At 43.6% G+C, this 13,968-nt stretch overlaps 1 protein-coding gene and 1 pseudogene across 1 annotated transcript; both read left to right on the plus strand.

Moving 5' to 3' along the window:
• The first annotated feature begins 395 nt into the window (after positions 1-395).
• On the plus strand, positions 396-11,726 carry paqr4b (progestin and adipoQ receptor family member IVb). Its single transcript, XM_073828178.1, has 3 exons — positions 396-748; positions 9,212-9,430; positions 11,293-11,726. The coding sequence occupies exons 1-3, from the start codon at positions 583-585 to the stop codon at positions 11,724-11,726; spliced, it is 819 nt and encodes a 272-aa protein (XP_073684279.1). The 5' UTR covers positions 396-582.
• LOC141297730 (uncharacterized) lies at positions 9,445-10,842 on the plus strand (annotated as a pseudogene).
• Positions 11,727-13,968: the final 2,242 nt, after the last annotated feature.

A 13,968-nucleotide genomic window follows, 5' to 3' on the forward strand; every position in this document is an offset into this window, starting at 1 on the left:
ATTGTGCTCAAAGAGCCTAATTTTAAGTGCTCTAATACAAGACACACAACTTTGTATGGTCCTGTCAAGCAGACAAAAACATAAACATGATGAATAGGACATGTAGCTTTGCATGGTTTAAACAACATACTGCTGTTATCACTTAGGGTTTCATTTCTAGTATTGTCCCTTGAGAAGATATACTAAAATGGTTGCTGAAATGTGAGGGGTGAGATACTATATACAAATATGAGTAACAAGAAATAAAAGGCATGTGTCAAAGTCTGCCTGTAGGCTAGCGTTTGTACTTAAGGAACTGTAATCTTCCGTGAGCTGACCTCTGCTGAGTCTGCCTGCTGATTGGCTAAGACACTAAGTAGCAGTAAATTGTCCCACAGCTTCTTTGCAAGCAACAAGTTGCTGCAGTTCTACACACGAGTACTTCCAAGACAATGGGCATCTTATGCCTAATAGATACTTTTGCAATCACTTAAAATGCATTTATAGCTTATTTTAAAATATTTAAGATACTACAGGCTTTCCTCCCAAGGGAAAGTGAAGAAGGTGGTCAAGGACACCTGAGCATATTTAACATTTTCTGCTATGGATTTTTTTACTGGGCCAAAACTTTTGGATTTTAAGAATACACCGCCACATCTTCAGTTCAACAAATATGTCCTGACAGGATACCGGCCTATATCCACTTACAGAACCTGTCTGAGAAGTTTGTTCTATCTGCACAATGAATTTGGGAACATCTATACACATGGTATGAAAAATATCCTCCATGATTTGCATTGTAACATCTGGAATTTGATTAACTTACCATTTGCTGTAAAGTAAAGAAGCTGTAAATGATTTTTGTAAAATGTTTGTAAAAAAATTTAGAATGCCTGCATTACCCCACTAATGGAAAAGTTATTAAAACAAGGTGGGGAAATCTAGTGGCCCTCTTACAGAGAAGGGAAACGTTCTGAATATGTAATTTAGGGCTACTTTCTCCACCATTCACCCAGTGACACCCTTTAGAAGGGCGCGTAAATAGCATTATGAGATTACACCTAATCCTTGTCAGGGAATCGCTGTCTTGGAAGTGATTCTGTGTAATTGCTGTGATTGGTAGAAGTGCAGTAAGAATTCTGGAGACCAGTATTTTGGAAGTTCTTGAAAATTTTTTAAAGATTTTCTTTGGAATGTTGTTGGATTTTAGAATTAAGAAATAGCACATTTTATTGCAAGTATCAATGGTAAACAGTCATGTTAACCCTAGAGCATACTATCATATCTGTTATACAGATTTCAAAACTTTGCAGAAAAACCTGTTCACAATCTACTAGCAACCGTAAGAATAACTTTTACAAAATGAGCATTTACTGGACTGAAGCAACTTAAGATATACCTGATTATCCATACATTTTATGTTAAAGTGTATCAAATATGATACATCAGGCTGAGGAATGTAAATTCAACATTTCTTAATCATTGTATTGCATTGCATTATGGTTTGCCCCATGATATAAAAACTACAGAGCTTTGATAAAAAAACGTACTCAGTTCCCTGAGATACGGAACGAGTACTGCGTCTGAAAGACGCTTTGGGGAAAAACTCCTTTTTCTCCGAGACTGAAGCAATTTCAATAACGCAGTGTTACTGCATGGCCATTGGTTCGTGCAGAGAATAAAAAACAAACCTATGGCTCAGCAGCGGAGCTGCACGAACCTATGGTGAAAGCTTGCGCCAAATTCCATCAGAATGGGCGGAGTATCTGGCTATATAAGTGTACGTTTCGCCATAGGATCTCAGGTTACTTCGACTGAAGCGATGACTGAGTCGTGTGGCTACATAGCACGGCCAGCAACGCAGTACTCGTTCCGTATCTCAGGGAACCGAGGTTACGGACGTAACCGAGTACGTTCCCTCTCGATACTTCACTCGTACTGCGTCTGAAAGACGCTTTGGGGAACCAGTACAATCCCGCTGTAGCTATTGTAGAGGAACGACTCATAATGGCCCTAGCACCTAGGGGCTAGTCAGGGCCATTCTAATAATGGGGAAAAACCCCAATAACGACCGTTCCAGGGAATAATACAGTTTGGAGCTCGCAAGAGGGCCAAGACATATATCATATAACTAGATACTGGTTAATGGTTATCCATTTATGCAGAAAAAAATCCAAGCCTGTAAGGTCAGAACCTCCAGATTATAAAATCTAGCAAATGTGGACAGCGAGGCCCAGCCAGCTGCCGCACAAATTTCTGCAATAGAAACTCCACTGGACCAGGCCCAGGACGAGGTAATGCCTCTAGTCGAATGGGCTCTCACTCCCATGGGGCATTGTAGACCCAAAGAAGAGTATGCCAGCATGATAGCTTCTACTATCCATTTGGATAACCTCTGTTTCGTAACCGAAGACCCTTTGGTGCGGCCACCAAAACATACAAACAGCTGCTCCGACTGTCTGAAGGGAGCAGATCTCTCTACATAGCTCCTCAATGCCCTAACAGGACAAAGAGCATTGAAGTCTTGACCTTGCTCCGAGGGAGGAAGTGCCAACAGAGTGATAACTTGGTCTCTGAAAGGGGTCGAGAGACACTTTGGTATATAACCAAGCCTTGGCTTCAGGATGACTTTGGAGTCATTAGGCCCGAATTCTAGGCATACAGGGTTCACTGAGAGAGCCTGTAGGTCACCCATGCGTTTTACTGACGCCAGTGCCAAAAGCAGGGAGGTTTTCAACATTAGAGGGTGAAGGTCAATAGACTGCAGCGGCTCAAATGGGGGGCTCTTAAGAGCTCCTAGTACTGTGGAAAGGTCCCAGGAAGGGACTGTGATGGGGCGAGGCGGATTGAGCCGACGTGCACCCTTCAAAAAACGAACAACTAGATCGTTCTTTCACACAGACTGGCCATCCATAAGTATATGGAATGCCGCAATGGCTGCCACATAGACTCTGAGCGTGGAGGAAGATCGTCCCTTATCCAACAGCTCTTGAAGGAAGGACAACATCACTGATTTGTCACACGAGTTTGGGTCTGCACCGCGGGTGGAGCACCAAGCGGAAAAGACAGACCATTTAAGGTCATAGAGCCGTCTTGTAGACAGTGCTCTAGCCTGAGAAATAGTGCTTAAGACGCTCTCGGGAAGGTGTCCAGGCTCCCGTCGAGAGGCCATAAGTGCAGTGCCCACAATTCCGGTTGAGGGTGCCATAACGTTTTGTTCGCTTGTGTTAAGAGATCTCGTCTCAGTGGAATAGGCCAGGGGGCTGACGATAGCAGCCGAGGCAGATCTGGGAACCAATGCTGGTTCTGCCAGAATGGGGCCACCAACAGGACTTTGAGTTTTTGTTCCCTGACTCTCCTGATGACCTGAGGTATCAGGGCGATCGGGGGAAACGCGTATAGAAGGAGGCTGGGCCAATCGTGGGCCAGCGCATCCTGATCCTTTGAAAAATAGATTGGGCAATGAAAATTGTCTTCTGAGGCGAAAAGGTCGACTTTCGCCTTGCCAAAGACAGCCCATATTTCCTGAACCGTCTCGGGATGGAGCATCCACTCGTCTGAGGAGACGTTGCTCCGAGATAGCATGTCTGCTCCCTGATTCAGTCTGCCTGGTACATGCATTGCTTTCAATGAACGCAGGTTCAGCTGGGCCTATTTCAAGAGACGTTCCACTAGAGTGAACAGACGTCTCGATGAAAGACCCCCCTGACGGTTTATATAGGACACGACTGTCATGCTGTCCGAGCGGACTAAGACGTGATGTCCCTTTAAGATTGGTAGAAGGGTATGAAGGCCTAAACACACTGCTAGCATTTCTAGACAGTTGATGTGAAGGCGGCTTTCCACTTTCGACCAGCGGCCGAAAGCCGGATTGCCGTCGCACAGTGCTCCCCAACCCGTGTTGGAAGCATCTGTCGACACCATCTTCCTTCTGTAGACCGTGTCTAGGGGAACGCCCTGTTCCATCCACTGAGGGTCCTTCCAAGGGGTCAGGGCTGAGATGCAGGCCTGATTCACCTTGATACGCAGGCGCCCCTGACGCCAGGCGTAAGATGGAACTTTCGGTTTCAGCCAATACTGAAGGGGGCGCATGCGCAGCAGGCCCAACTGAAGTACTGGGGATGCAGAGGCCATAAGGCCCAACATCTTCTGAAAAGCTTTGAGAGGGCGAAGGGCTCCGACTTTGAAGGAGGCCGCGAGCTTTTGAATAGTCAAGGCTCGTTGCGGCGCAAGGACTGCCTTCATTTGAACGAAAACTGCGCCCAGGAACGAAATGTGTTGGCTGGGGGACAGATTGCTCTTGGCAAAGTTGACCTTGAGTCCCAGGCACTCTAAGTGGCTGAGGAGAAAGGATTTGTGGTGTATTAGCTCGTCTCTCGATTGGGCCAGAATGAGCCAATCGTCGAGGTAGTTCAGGACGCGGATTCCCATCTGTCTCAGAGGGGAAAGCGCTGCGTCCATGCACTTTGTAAACGCGGGGAGCTAGGAACAGTCCAAAGGGCAGGACCGTGTATTGATACGCCACTCCCTCGAAGGCGAATCTCAAGAATTGCCTGTGATGGGGGCCGATCTGGATATGAAAGTACGCATCTTTCAGATCCAGCGAACAAAACCAGTCCCCTGGACGAATTTGTGAGACAATCTGTTTTAGTGTGATCATTCTGAATGGCCGTCTGCTGAGGGCGCAATTCAGACGTCTGAGGTCGAGGATGGGCCTTAAGCCGCCGTCCTTCTTGGGAACGAGGAAATAATGACTGTAAAAGCCTGAATCGCTCTGATCTGGGGGAACCGTTTCTATGGCTCCTTTCGCCAGTAAATTCTTCACCTCTGCTCGCAGGACGTCTGCGTCCTTGCTGAGGACACTCCGTTAAAGCATGGGGGTCTTCAAGCGAATTGACGTGTATAACCCCGTTCTATTATCTCCAGAACCCATTACGACACTCCGGGGATGGCCTGCCAGGCCTTGGCCCGTGTGGCGAGGGGTTGCATTGGTTCGAGCAGCTGACCGCTCGTGGGATCGCTGCTTAATAATAGTGGAAGAGGAATTTTGCTCTCTTTTTGAAAATGTTTGTTTTTTATTTTCTCCGCTATAACAGCGGTAGGCTGTGGGGGCACTAATAGAACGGGCCCGCGATTCACAGCCATGTTTTGCACAAACATGCAGCCTTCTGCACTCGGCACAGAATGGGGTGAATGAAGGCTTAACAGAGGCAACTTGGGGGCTGGTCCGGCTCCGGCGAGACATGGCCCCTCCCTCTTCCCTGCCCTTGGGATCAGGAAGACGCTGGGGGCGCCTGGTCCAGCACTACCTTGGGCCGGGGTCCTTGGCGCTTTGGAAACGGGTAGCGTCTAGCCGAGCGGGATCGATGACGCGGCTCAGGCTTGGGAGCTGGTTGAGCAGCTGGGGGCGTGGCCTTCGCAGGCTGCTGAGTCGGCGCCGACTTGGGGCGACTCGGAGCCGTGGCGGAGCTGGAGCGTTTTGGCAGGAAGTGCCGCATTGCCTGGGACGACTTCTGTGCTGCAGTGAAACGCTCAGCGAAGCCCACTACTGCAGGTCCGAAGAGACCGGTAGGAGAGACTGGAGAGTCAAGGAAGGAGACCTTATCTGCATCCTTGATCTCTGTCAAATTAAACCATAAGTGGCACTCCAGCACCACAAGACTGGCCATTGACCTGCCGATCGCCTGCGCCGTCATCTTCATGGCCCGTAACGCCAAGTCAGTTGCGCTACGGAGCTCTTTGAAGGCGGGGTCGTCCAGACCTGCCTCATCCAATCCGAGGCGGAGTTTGGCCTGGTACACCTGGAGGACAGCCATTGAGTGAAGAGCTGAAGCCGCCTGTCCAGCTGACGAGTATGCTCGTCCAGCGAGGGCCGAAGTGGTCCTGCAGGGCTTGGATGGGTGCGCAGCTTTAGCCTTCCATCCAATGGCAGTTGGCGGGCAGAGATGCGCGGCCACAGACTCATCCAGTGGAGGCAGTTTGTCATAGCCCTTCTCTTCAGCGCCGTCGACTGTAGTGAGGGCGGAGGAAGAGGAGGTGCGTAGGTGGGCTGAGTACGGAGCGCGCCATGACTTTGTTATCTCGTCGTGGACTTCTGGGAAGATCGGCGAGGCTCTTTGACGAGGGGCTTGGCGGCACCCCGGCAGAAACCATTCGTCCAGACGACTGTGTGAGGGCTCCTCATGCGGGGACCACTCCAAACCCAGCTCTTCAACAGCCTTAGTCAGGACGCGGAAAAGTTCGGCGTCCATGCCAGTGCCGGTCGCACTGGGTTGCATAGATGAAAAGGGGGCGGGGTCCTGCGCCGAGCCCGACAGCTCCTCTCCATCTGATGCAGCCAATGACATGCTGTCATCCATCGGCTCGCACTCGCTCCCTCCAAAAGAGACCAGATCGCTCGCAGCCGCAGAGGGACGCTGGTCTGGATGAGCGAAGAGAACGGGCGAGTCCTCCCTGTGTGGTGAGAGTGAGACATGCGGGGGCTCAGCCGGCGTGGGCTCATTCAACACCGTGCGCTGTAATCCTCTGCCCTGCTGCTTTTTTCTCACAGGCTGTTGTGAGGAAGAAAGCGGGAGGACGCGAGGGGCGGAGTCACTCTCTGAAAAGAAAGTTATCCGCGAGCGCAGAGAGGAGAGACTCATATTCCCGCAATGGGAACATTCTGTCTCGGTGAGTGCAGCCTCAGCGTGGGCGGGACCCAAACATGAGACACACTCGCCGTGACCGTCAGCGAATGCAGAGGAGCTCTGCACGAGCGACAGAAACGGCGCGGCATTTGAAACAACGCCAAATTATAGAAATTTGCTCTTTGGACCCTGGTAGCCGTAGATCGCCGGATAGCGTCAGGGAATCCGGACCGCAGCTGCTGCAGGCAGGACGCATACGAGGGCGGAGAGTCAGCCGAACAGGAGGAGGATCCGCTGCGAGGGCTCGTTCCACGGCGAACGGCTTCTTCTAAGGCTGAAGATATTCTTCTTATTGAGAGCGAAGTCAGTCTCTGCGAGCTGTATATCGTCGCTGAAGGAGAAGGATCTGAGATCCTATGGCGAAACGCACACTTATATAGCCAGATACTCCGCCCATTCTGGCGGAATTTGGCGCAAGCTTTCACCATAGGTTCGTGCAGCTCCGCTGCCGAGCCATAGGTTCGTTTTTTATTCTCTGCACGAACCAATGGCCGTGCAGTAACACTGTGTTATTGAAATTGCTTCAGTCTCGGAGAAAAAGGAGTTTTTCCCCAAAGCGTCTTTCAGACGCAGTAACTAATATTTAATAATATATGCTTTAATCAGAAGGGTTATATTGACCTATTAGGATTTTGCTTACAGCTTCCTTAAATAAAAGTAAGTAAAGAAAAAAAAAGTATTTTGTTTTCTATTTTATTAAAAATGTTTTCAGAGGTAAATCAATAACAATTGTGTAAAAGTGTAATTTATGAGATTTGTTGTATTTTGAATCCATTTTTTCTTTGTAAAAGGCAAAAAGTTGATCATACTAATTTCAAAGTGAAGAATTCATTAGTTTTAAAATACATCGAATCACACATAAATATATATAAAATACACATAAAAAATAAATGTTATGGAATAACGAAATGTCACAAAATGTTTTCGTCATGACTGTTTCGGTAGGGACAATTTTAGATACTTATTTTTTTATTTTACTTTACTTTAAAAAAAATAAAAATAAAAATGTATTTTTAAAAACAACAATGGAAAAATTATTTAAATAACCTTTTTTATAAGTTGAAATTTAGGGGTCAGAGTTCGGGACAGCCTCCTCCCAATTTAAAGTACCCACTTAATGATGATTTTATATATATTAAGCTTACTGATATTTTAAATATTAACGTAGGTTTCAGTAGATAATAAAATAATATTAGTAAAGGATCTTGTGTTTTTGGGTTGTTGGACAGCAGTTTGCACCAATTAGAATAGCCCTTAACCTTAAACATTGATGGAACCTTTTAAATGCATATTTAGAATAATAGTGGAAAAGAGTTCTTTAAAATTTTTAAATGTTCTTCAAAAATGGTTCTTTTATGAATTGTTCACTAAAAGGTTCTTTGGGGAACCAAAAATGGTTCTTCTATGGCATCACTGCAAAAACACCCCTTTGGAGCCTTTATTTTTAAGAGTGTATGAATAAAATTAAGGTGTTTTTTCCTCCCCGAGCTACTTATTTTCCTAGATCATACTATATGAGCCATAAAAGACTGATATATCAAATAATTCATTAATCATTAAGATTTCCCTTCACTGGAAGTAACCAGTGTAAGTAAATAAATAAGGAAGGAAACAGCCCCATATTTCTCCTAAACCAAACAGTCAGGCAGCTAACATTCTCCTGGCATCCACAACATCCACACAACTCAGACTCTCCCATCAGACTGTGGAAAATCATGATTTGTCACTCCACAGAATGTTTCCTCTGCTCATGAGTCCAGTGGCTGGGTCCTTTACACCACTTAATTCAAAACTTGTCATTGTATTTGGTTATTTGAGGCTTGCATGTAGCTTCTCAGCCATGGAAACCCATTCCATGAAGCTCCCACCCTACCTGACAGCTTTTTCCCCCCTGGAACTCTTCAGCTTTTGAATCAACAGAGCATTGGCAACTTTTATGCACCATGCTCTTCAGCACTCAGTGACCTCCCTCTATGAGGAATGAAATTTCAAAGGTGCAAAGGTGGCACCCTATCACAGTACCATGCTGGGTGTATGTTTGTAATTGCAGACTGCATGGATAAGTACTTGATAAAAAGCAGAAATGTGTACTGTTCCATAATCTGTAGGGGGATGTTTGGTTGAAAACACTAGTATTAAAAATGCTAGTGAACACATTTATGACCCTGGACCACAAAACCAGTCATAAGGGTCTATTTTTGAAATTGAGATTAATACGTCATCTGAAACTTGAATAAATAAGCTTTCCATTGATGTATGTTTTGTTAGGACAATATGTAAGACAATATTTGGTCAAGATGCAATTATTTGAAAATCTAGAATCTGAATCTATCCTCATTGAACATGATCTTTATTTAATATCCTAATGATTTTTGGCATAAAAGAAAAATGTATAATTTTGACCCATACAACGTATTTCTGGCTATTGCTACAAATATACCTGTGCTATTTTTGTGGTCCATGGATCACATTTGACTCCAGTCCAGATTAATTTCACTCCAGTCTCATATTGTAACACTTTCCTTTTTTGGTGTTTTCTCCATCAGGTATCCCCTTCATCTGTTTTTTGTTGTTTTTGCCTTTGAGTATCCCATGGACTGAAGTCGATGAGTGGTGGATAGGAGTGGTCCATTATTTGGCTTGTCTATCTCCCACAGTTTTTTCAGTCTTCTACCACCTCTTCATGAACCATGAGGGTGGAGCACCTATTTATGACACACTACTGTGCTTCGACATGTTTGGCGTCTGTCTCGTCAACACTCTTGGTAAGCTACGAAATTTAGGACTATACAGAGATTACTATTATATACAGTGCATCCGGAAAGTATTCACAGCACTTCACATCTTATTTCAAAATGGATTACATTCATTATTTTCCTCCAAATTCTACAAACACCCCATAATGACAACGTGAAAAAAGTTTGTTTGAAATCTTTGCAAATGTAATAAAAATACAAAGCGAAAAAAATCACACGTACATAAGTATTCACAGCCGTTGCAAAGTGCATCCTTTGTCCACTGATCATCCTTGAGCTGTTTCTATAACTTGATTGGAGTCCACCTGTGGTAAATTCAGTTGTTTGGACATGATTTGGAAAGGCACACACCTGTCTATATAAGGTCCCACAGTTACCAGTACATGTCAGAGCACAAACCAAGCCATGAAGTCCAAGGAATTGTCTGCATACCAGCGATACAGGATTGTATCAAGGCACACATCTGGAAAAGCATACAGAAAATGTGCAGCATTGACCGTCCCAATGAGCATAGTGAATTTGATTATCCATATATGAAAGAAGTTTGGAATCACCAGGACTCTTCCTGGAGCAGGCCGCTTGGCCAAACTGAGCGATTAAGGTGAAGAGCCTTAGTCAGTGAGGTTACCAAAAACCTGGTTGTCACTCTAAAAGAGCTCCAGCATTTATGTGTAAAGAGAAGAGGGCCTTCCAGAAGAACGACCATCTCTGCAACCCTCCACCGATGAGGCCTGTATGGCAGAGTGGCCAGACGGAAGCCACTCCTCAGTAGCACATGACAGCCCACCTGGACTTTGCCAAAAGGCACCTGAAGGACTCTAAGACCATGAGAAACAAAATTCTCTGATGAAACAAAGATTAAACTCTTTGGCCTGAATGCCAGGCATCATGTCTGGAGGAAACCAGGCATCGCTCATCACCTGGCCAGTATCATCCCTACAGTGGAGCATGGTGGTGGTGGCAGCATGCTGTGGGGATGCATTTCAGCAGCAGGAACTGGGAGACTAGTCAGGATCGATGGAAAGATGAATGCAGCAATGTACAGAGACATCCTTGATGGAAACCTGCTCCAGAGCACTCTGGACCTTAGACTGGGACAACGGTTTATCTTTCAACAGGACAACTACCCTAAGCACACAGTTAAGATAACAAAGGAGCATCTACGGGACATCTCTGTGAATGTCCTTGAGAGGTCCAGCCAGAGCCCAGACTTGAACCCAGTTGAATATCTCTGGAGAGATCTGAAAATGGCTGTGCACCAATGCTCTCCACCCAGCCTGATGGAGCTTGAGAGGTACTGCACAGAAGAATGGGAGAACCTGCCCAAAAATAGGTGTGCCAAGCTTGTAGCATCATACTCAAAAAGACTTAAGGCTGTAATACATTTTCAAAGATTTTAAACTAACTTCTTTCATGTTGTCATTATGGGGTTTTGTTTGTAGAATGTTCAGAAAAAAAGGCTGTAACATAAAAAAATGTGGAAAAAGTGAAGTACTGTGAATACTTTCTGGATGCACTGTACACTGCATAGATGAGCCAATAAAAATTCTGACAACTCTACTGAGAAAAAAAAAAAGAGAAAAAGCCATAAAACTATCCATAAAACTAGCCTGAGGTGCGTTTCCGAAACTTGGAACTTGTGACCATGGTTGCTTTTGGTAAACGCACCCCTGGTTGATTTTAGTTGGTCGTCCAGCCTGGTCATAGCTGGTTTGCAGTCTGATTTTAGAAGGCTTTTGACTAACCTGGTTGGAAGACTAGCTTAGCAACCAGCCAACCAGCTTAGGCTGGTTTTAGCTGTTTTTGGCAGGGGAAACAGATTCTTTCAAGAGCCAATGTTCATTTAACTCTCTGCACTTTTCTTTCTGCAGGTGCTCTGCCAATCATTCACATAACTTTGTTGTGTTACCCATCCTTTCGCCGTGCGGCGATGTTGGCATATCTCCTCCTCTCTGGCTATGGTGTTCACTGCGCTGTCACGGCACGGAGCAACGTTCACCGGCTGCAATCTTTTGCCTGGCAGGCAGTGTTTCGCTTCGTTCTCTTTATGTTGCGTCTCACTGGTGCTGGCAGAGGAAGTCCCGATTCCCTTCACCTCTACCTCACCATGGATACTCTTGCATTGGTAGGGGGACTAGTCAATATTTCCCGCCTGCCAGAGCGCTTCAGTCCTGGGCGGTTTGACTACTGGTTTAACAGTCACCAGATTATGCACATCATGGTCGTCCTGTCTATTATGTACTTACATTGGGGCATGCTGGAGGATTTAACATGGTTAAAAGGATATCACTGTCCCGGTGAATAAACTTCCTGACTGACAGGTCATCATGATATCGAAAGAACCGTAGGGAAATGATAGTACTATGATACAGTGCCGATATCAGTTGTTAATGCCTTTGAAATAAATCATATTCACAACAAAGTGACATGAATTTGCACTACAGATGTTAATGGCACACAACCTTGGGCATCAACAACAAATGATAAGGCAAAAATCCGTTAACTTTTGAAGGTTGATAGTCTAATATTTTATTTTTATGCATGTACAATCATATGGTTAGTTGTACTGGAGAATATGGGCATTTAGTGCTGTTTTGCATTTAGCTGTCTGCAGCCATATTACAACAGACCTACAACCCATTTTAAAGTTAAGAAACACAGAATACCATGGTACAAATCCAAAAAACAAAGCTTTGTGAAAGCTCTTCAAAAATTAAACATTTTCTTTGGTGAAGTTTTCGGCTAAATATTCGGTGAATAATAAAATGTGAAATAATGCACTTTATTCTTCTAAGTTTTGGAAATCAGATTCAGATGACTGTGTTCTGGATGGCACTACTGTTGAATTTGATACTTTCTATTTACATGGTGCTACATATGTCAAATATGAAATGTATATCAATGTGAACTATTACTTGAAATAAACAAGCTGGACTTGAACATCTTTGAAAGTCTTTTTCTGTAAGTCACTGAAGTAAACCATCTGGGCACATGTGGGTAAATTAGTTTACATTTGAAAGTATGCACTTTTAATTTTTTAATGCTGTAAAATTTGACAACATTGAAAAAAATAAAATAAAGTGATACCTGAACCATATGAGGTGATCAGAATAAGTGCTCTTTTAACCATTTAGCCACCCAGGAACATCTTACTATCATGGACACTTGCATAGGAGGCTGACAGTCAAATTTACCCTCGTTGAATGTGCATACAACGTAAAAATGAACTATAGCACACAAAATATTAACACACTTATGTGAGTCAACTACTCACGCATTTCTTGAGAGGAACAGTCAGTTGGACTTGGGGTTGGGATTTTCCCTTACGAAAATCGTGACCCTGGACCACAAAATCAGTCTTTAGTAGCAGAGGTATAGTTGTAGCAATAGCCAAAATACATGGTATGAGTCAAAATGATCAATTTTTCTTTTATGCCAAAAATCATTAGGATATTAAGTAAAGGTCATGTTCCATGAAGATGTTTTGTAAATTTCCCACTGTAAATATATTAAAGCTTAATTTTTTATTAACAATATGCATTGCTAAGAACTTCATCTGGACAACTTTAAAGGTGATTTTCTCAATATTTAGATTTTTTTTTTTTGCACTCAGATTCCCAATTTTCAATAACTGTATCACCCCAAATATTGTCATTGGAAAGCTTATTTATTTCGCTTTCAGATGATGTATAAACCTCAATTTCAGAAAAACAACCTTTGTGACTGTTTTTTTGGTCCAAAGTCACAATTAACTATGGTTTTACTCCAAATAAAACATGGTTACTATAGTTAAACCACAAATTAGCCATGGGTTTGCTACACTAACCATAGTTTAATCATTGTGAAACTGTGGTTATACAAATGGCAGTCAATACGGCAAAAATACACCATGGTTACTACAGTTTTACTATAATAAAATCATGGTTAATTTTCATAAGGGTTATCGTAGTGAGATATACATAAATATTTTGTGTTCAGTAAACATGACTAAATTCAGATGCAATTTGAAGTTTAGTGTTAATTTATGGTTTTGGTTGAAATTACTCAACATAGGAGTAATTTTAAGCCCAGTTTAAGTATATTTCAGTTTTGACACAAATACTAGAATACAGCCAAATGCACAGCCTTTCAAAGTATACTCCAACTGATCCATTTGAACACAGATTGACACATAATGTTTCTCCTTTGTCCACTGTCTGTGCTATAAGGCTAAATAGTGTATAAATTATACAAATAACATTATTTGTGAGAGATGTCTTACATAAATATTTTCACAATGGCAGTGATATGTTATATTGTAATAATGAGTCCTCCTGGGAAATTGGTATTTATGAGCTGGGAAGTCGTAATTACAATGTCATGTGTCACAAAGTCACTTTGGTCAGGGTAATATAGTAATGAACCTTTTCTACAAAAAAAACAAACAAACAAAAAAACTATTTTTTAACTCTGCTACTGTTAACTCTGTTGTTTTTGCTTGTTTATGGTTTTATGCAATTATGAAGGTGTTGTAAATTGAATTTTTTATGTTCTATCATAATTGCACA

Source organism: Garra rufa, chromosome 22, assembly GCF_049309525.1.
Source record: "Garra rufa chromosome 22, GarRuf1.0, whole genome shotgun sequence".
NCBI classification, from domain to species: Eukaryota; Metazoa; Chordata; class Actinopteri; order Cypriniformes; family Cyprinidae; genus Garra; species Garra rufa.

Bases quoted from the DNA above. Each gene is read 5' to 3' on its own strand.
- paqr4b (XM_073828178.1), top strand. From the start codon at position 583: ATGGATTTTTTTACTGGGCCAAAACTTTTGGATTTTAAGAATACACCG. The intron at 749-9,211 runs GTATGAAAAATA...TTTCTCCATCAG, and splicing joins TGGGAACATCTATACACATG to GTATCCCCTTCATCTGTTTT. The intron at 9,431-11,292 runs GTAAGCTACGAA...TTCTTTCTGCAG, and splicing joins CTGTCTCGTCAACACTCTTG to GTGCTCTGCCAATCATTCAC.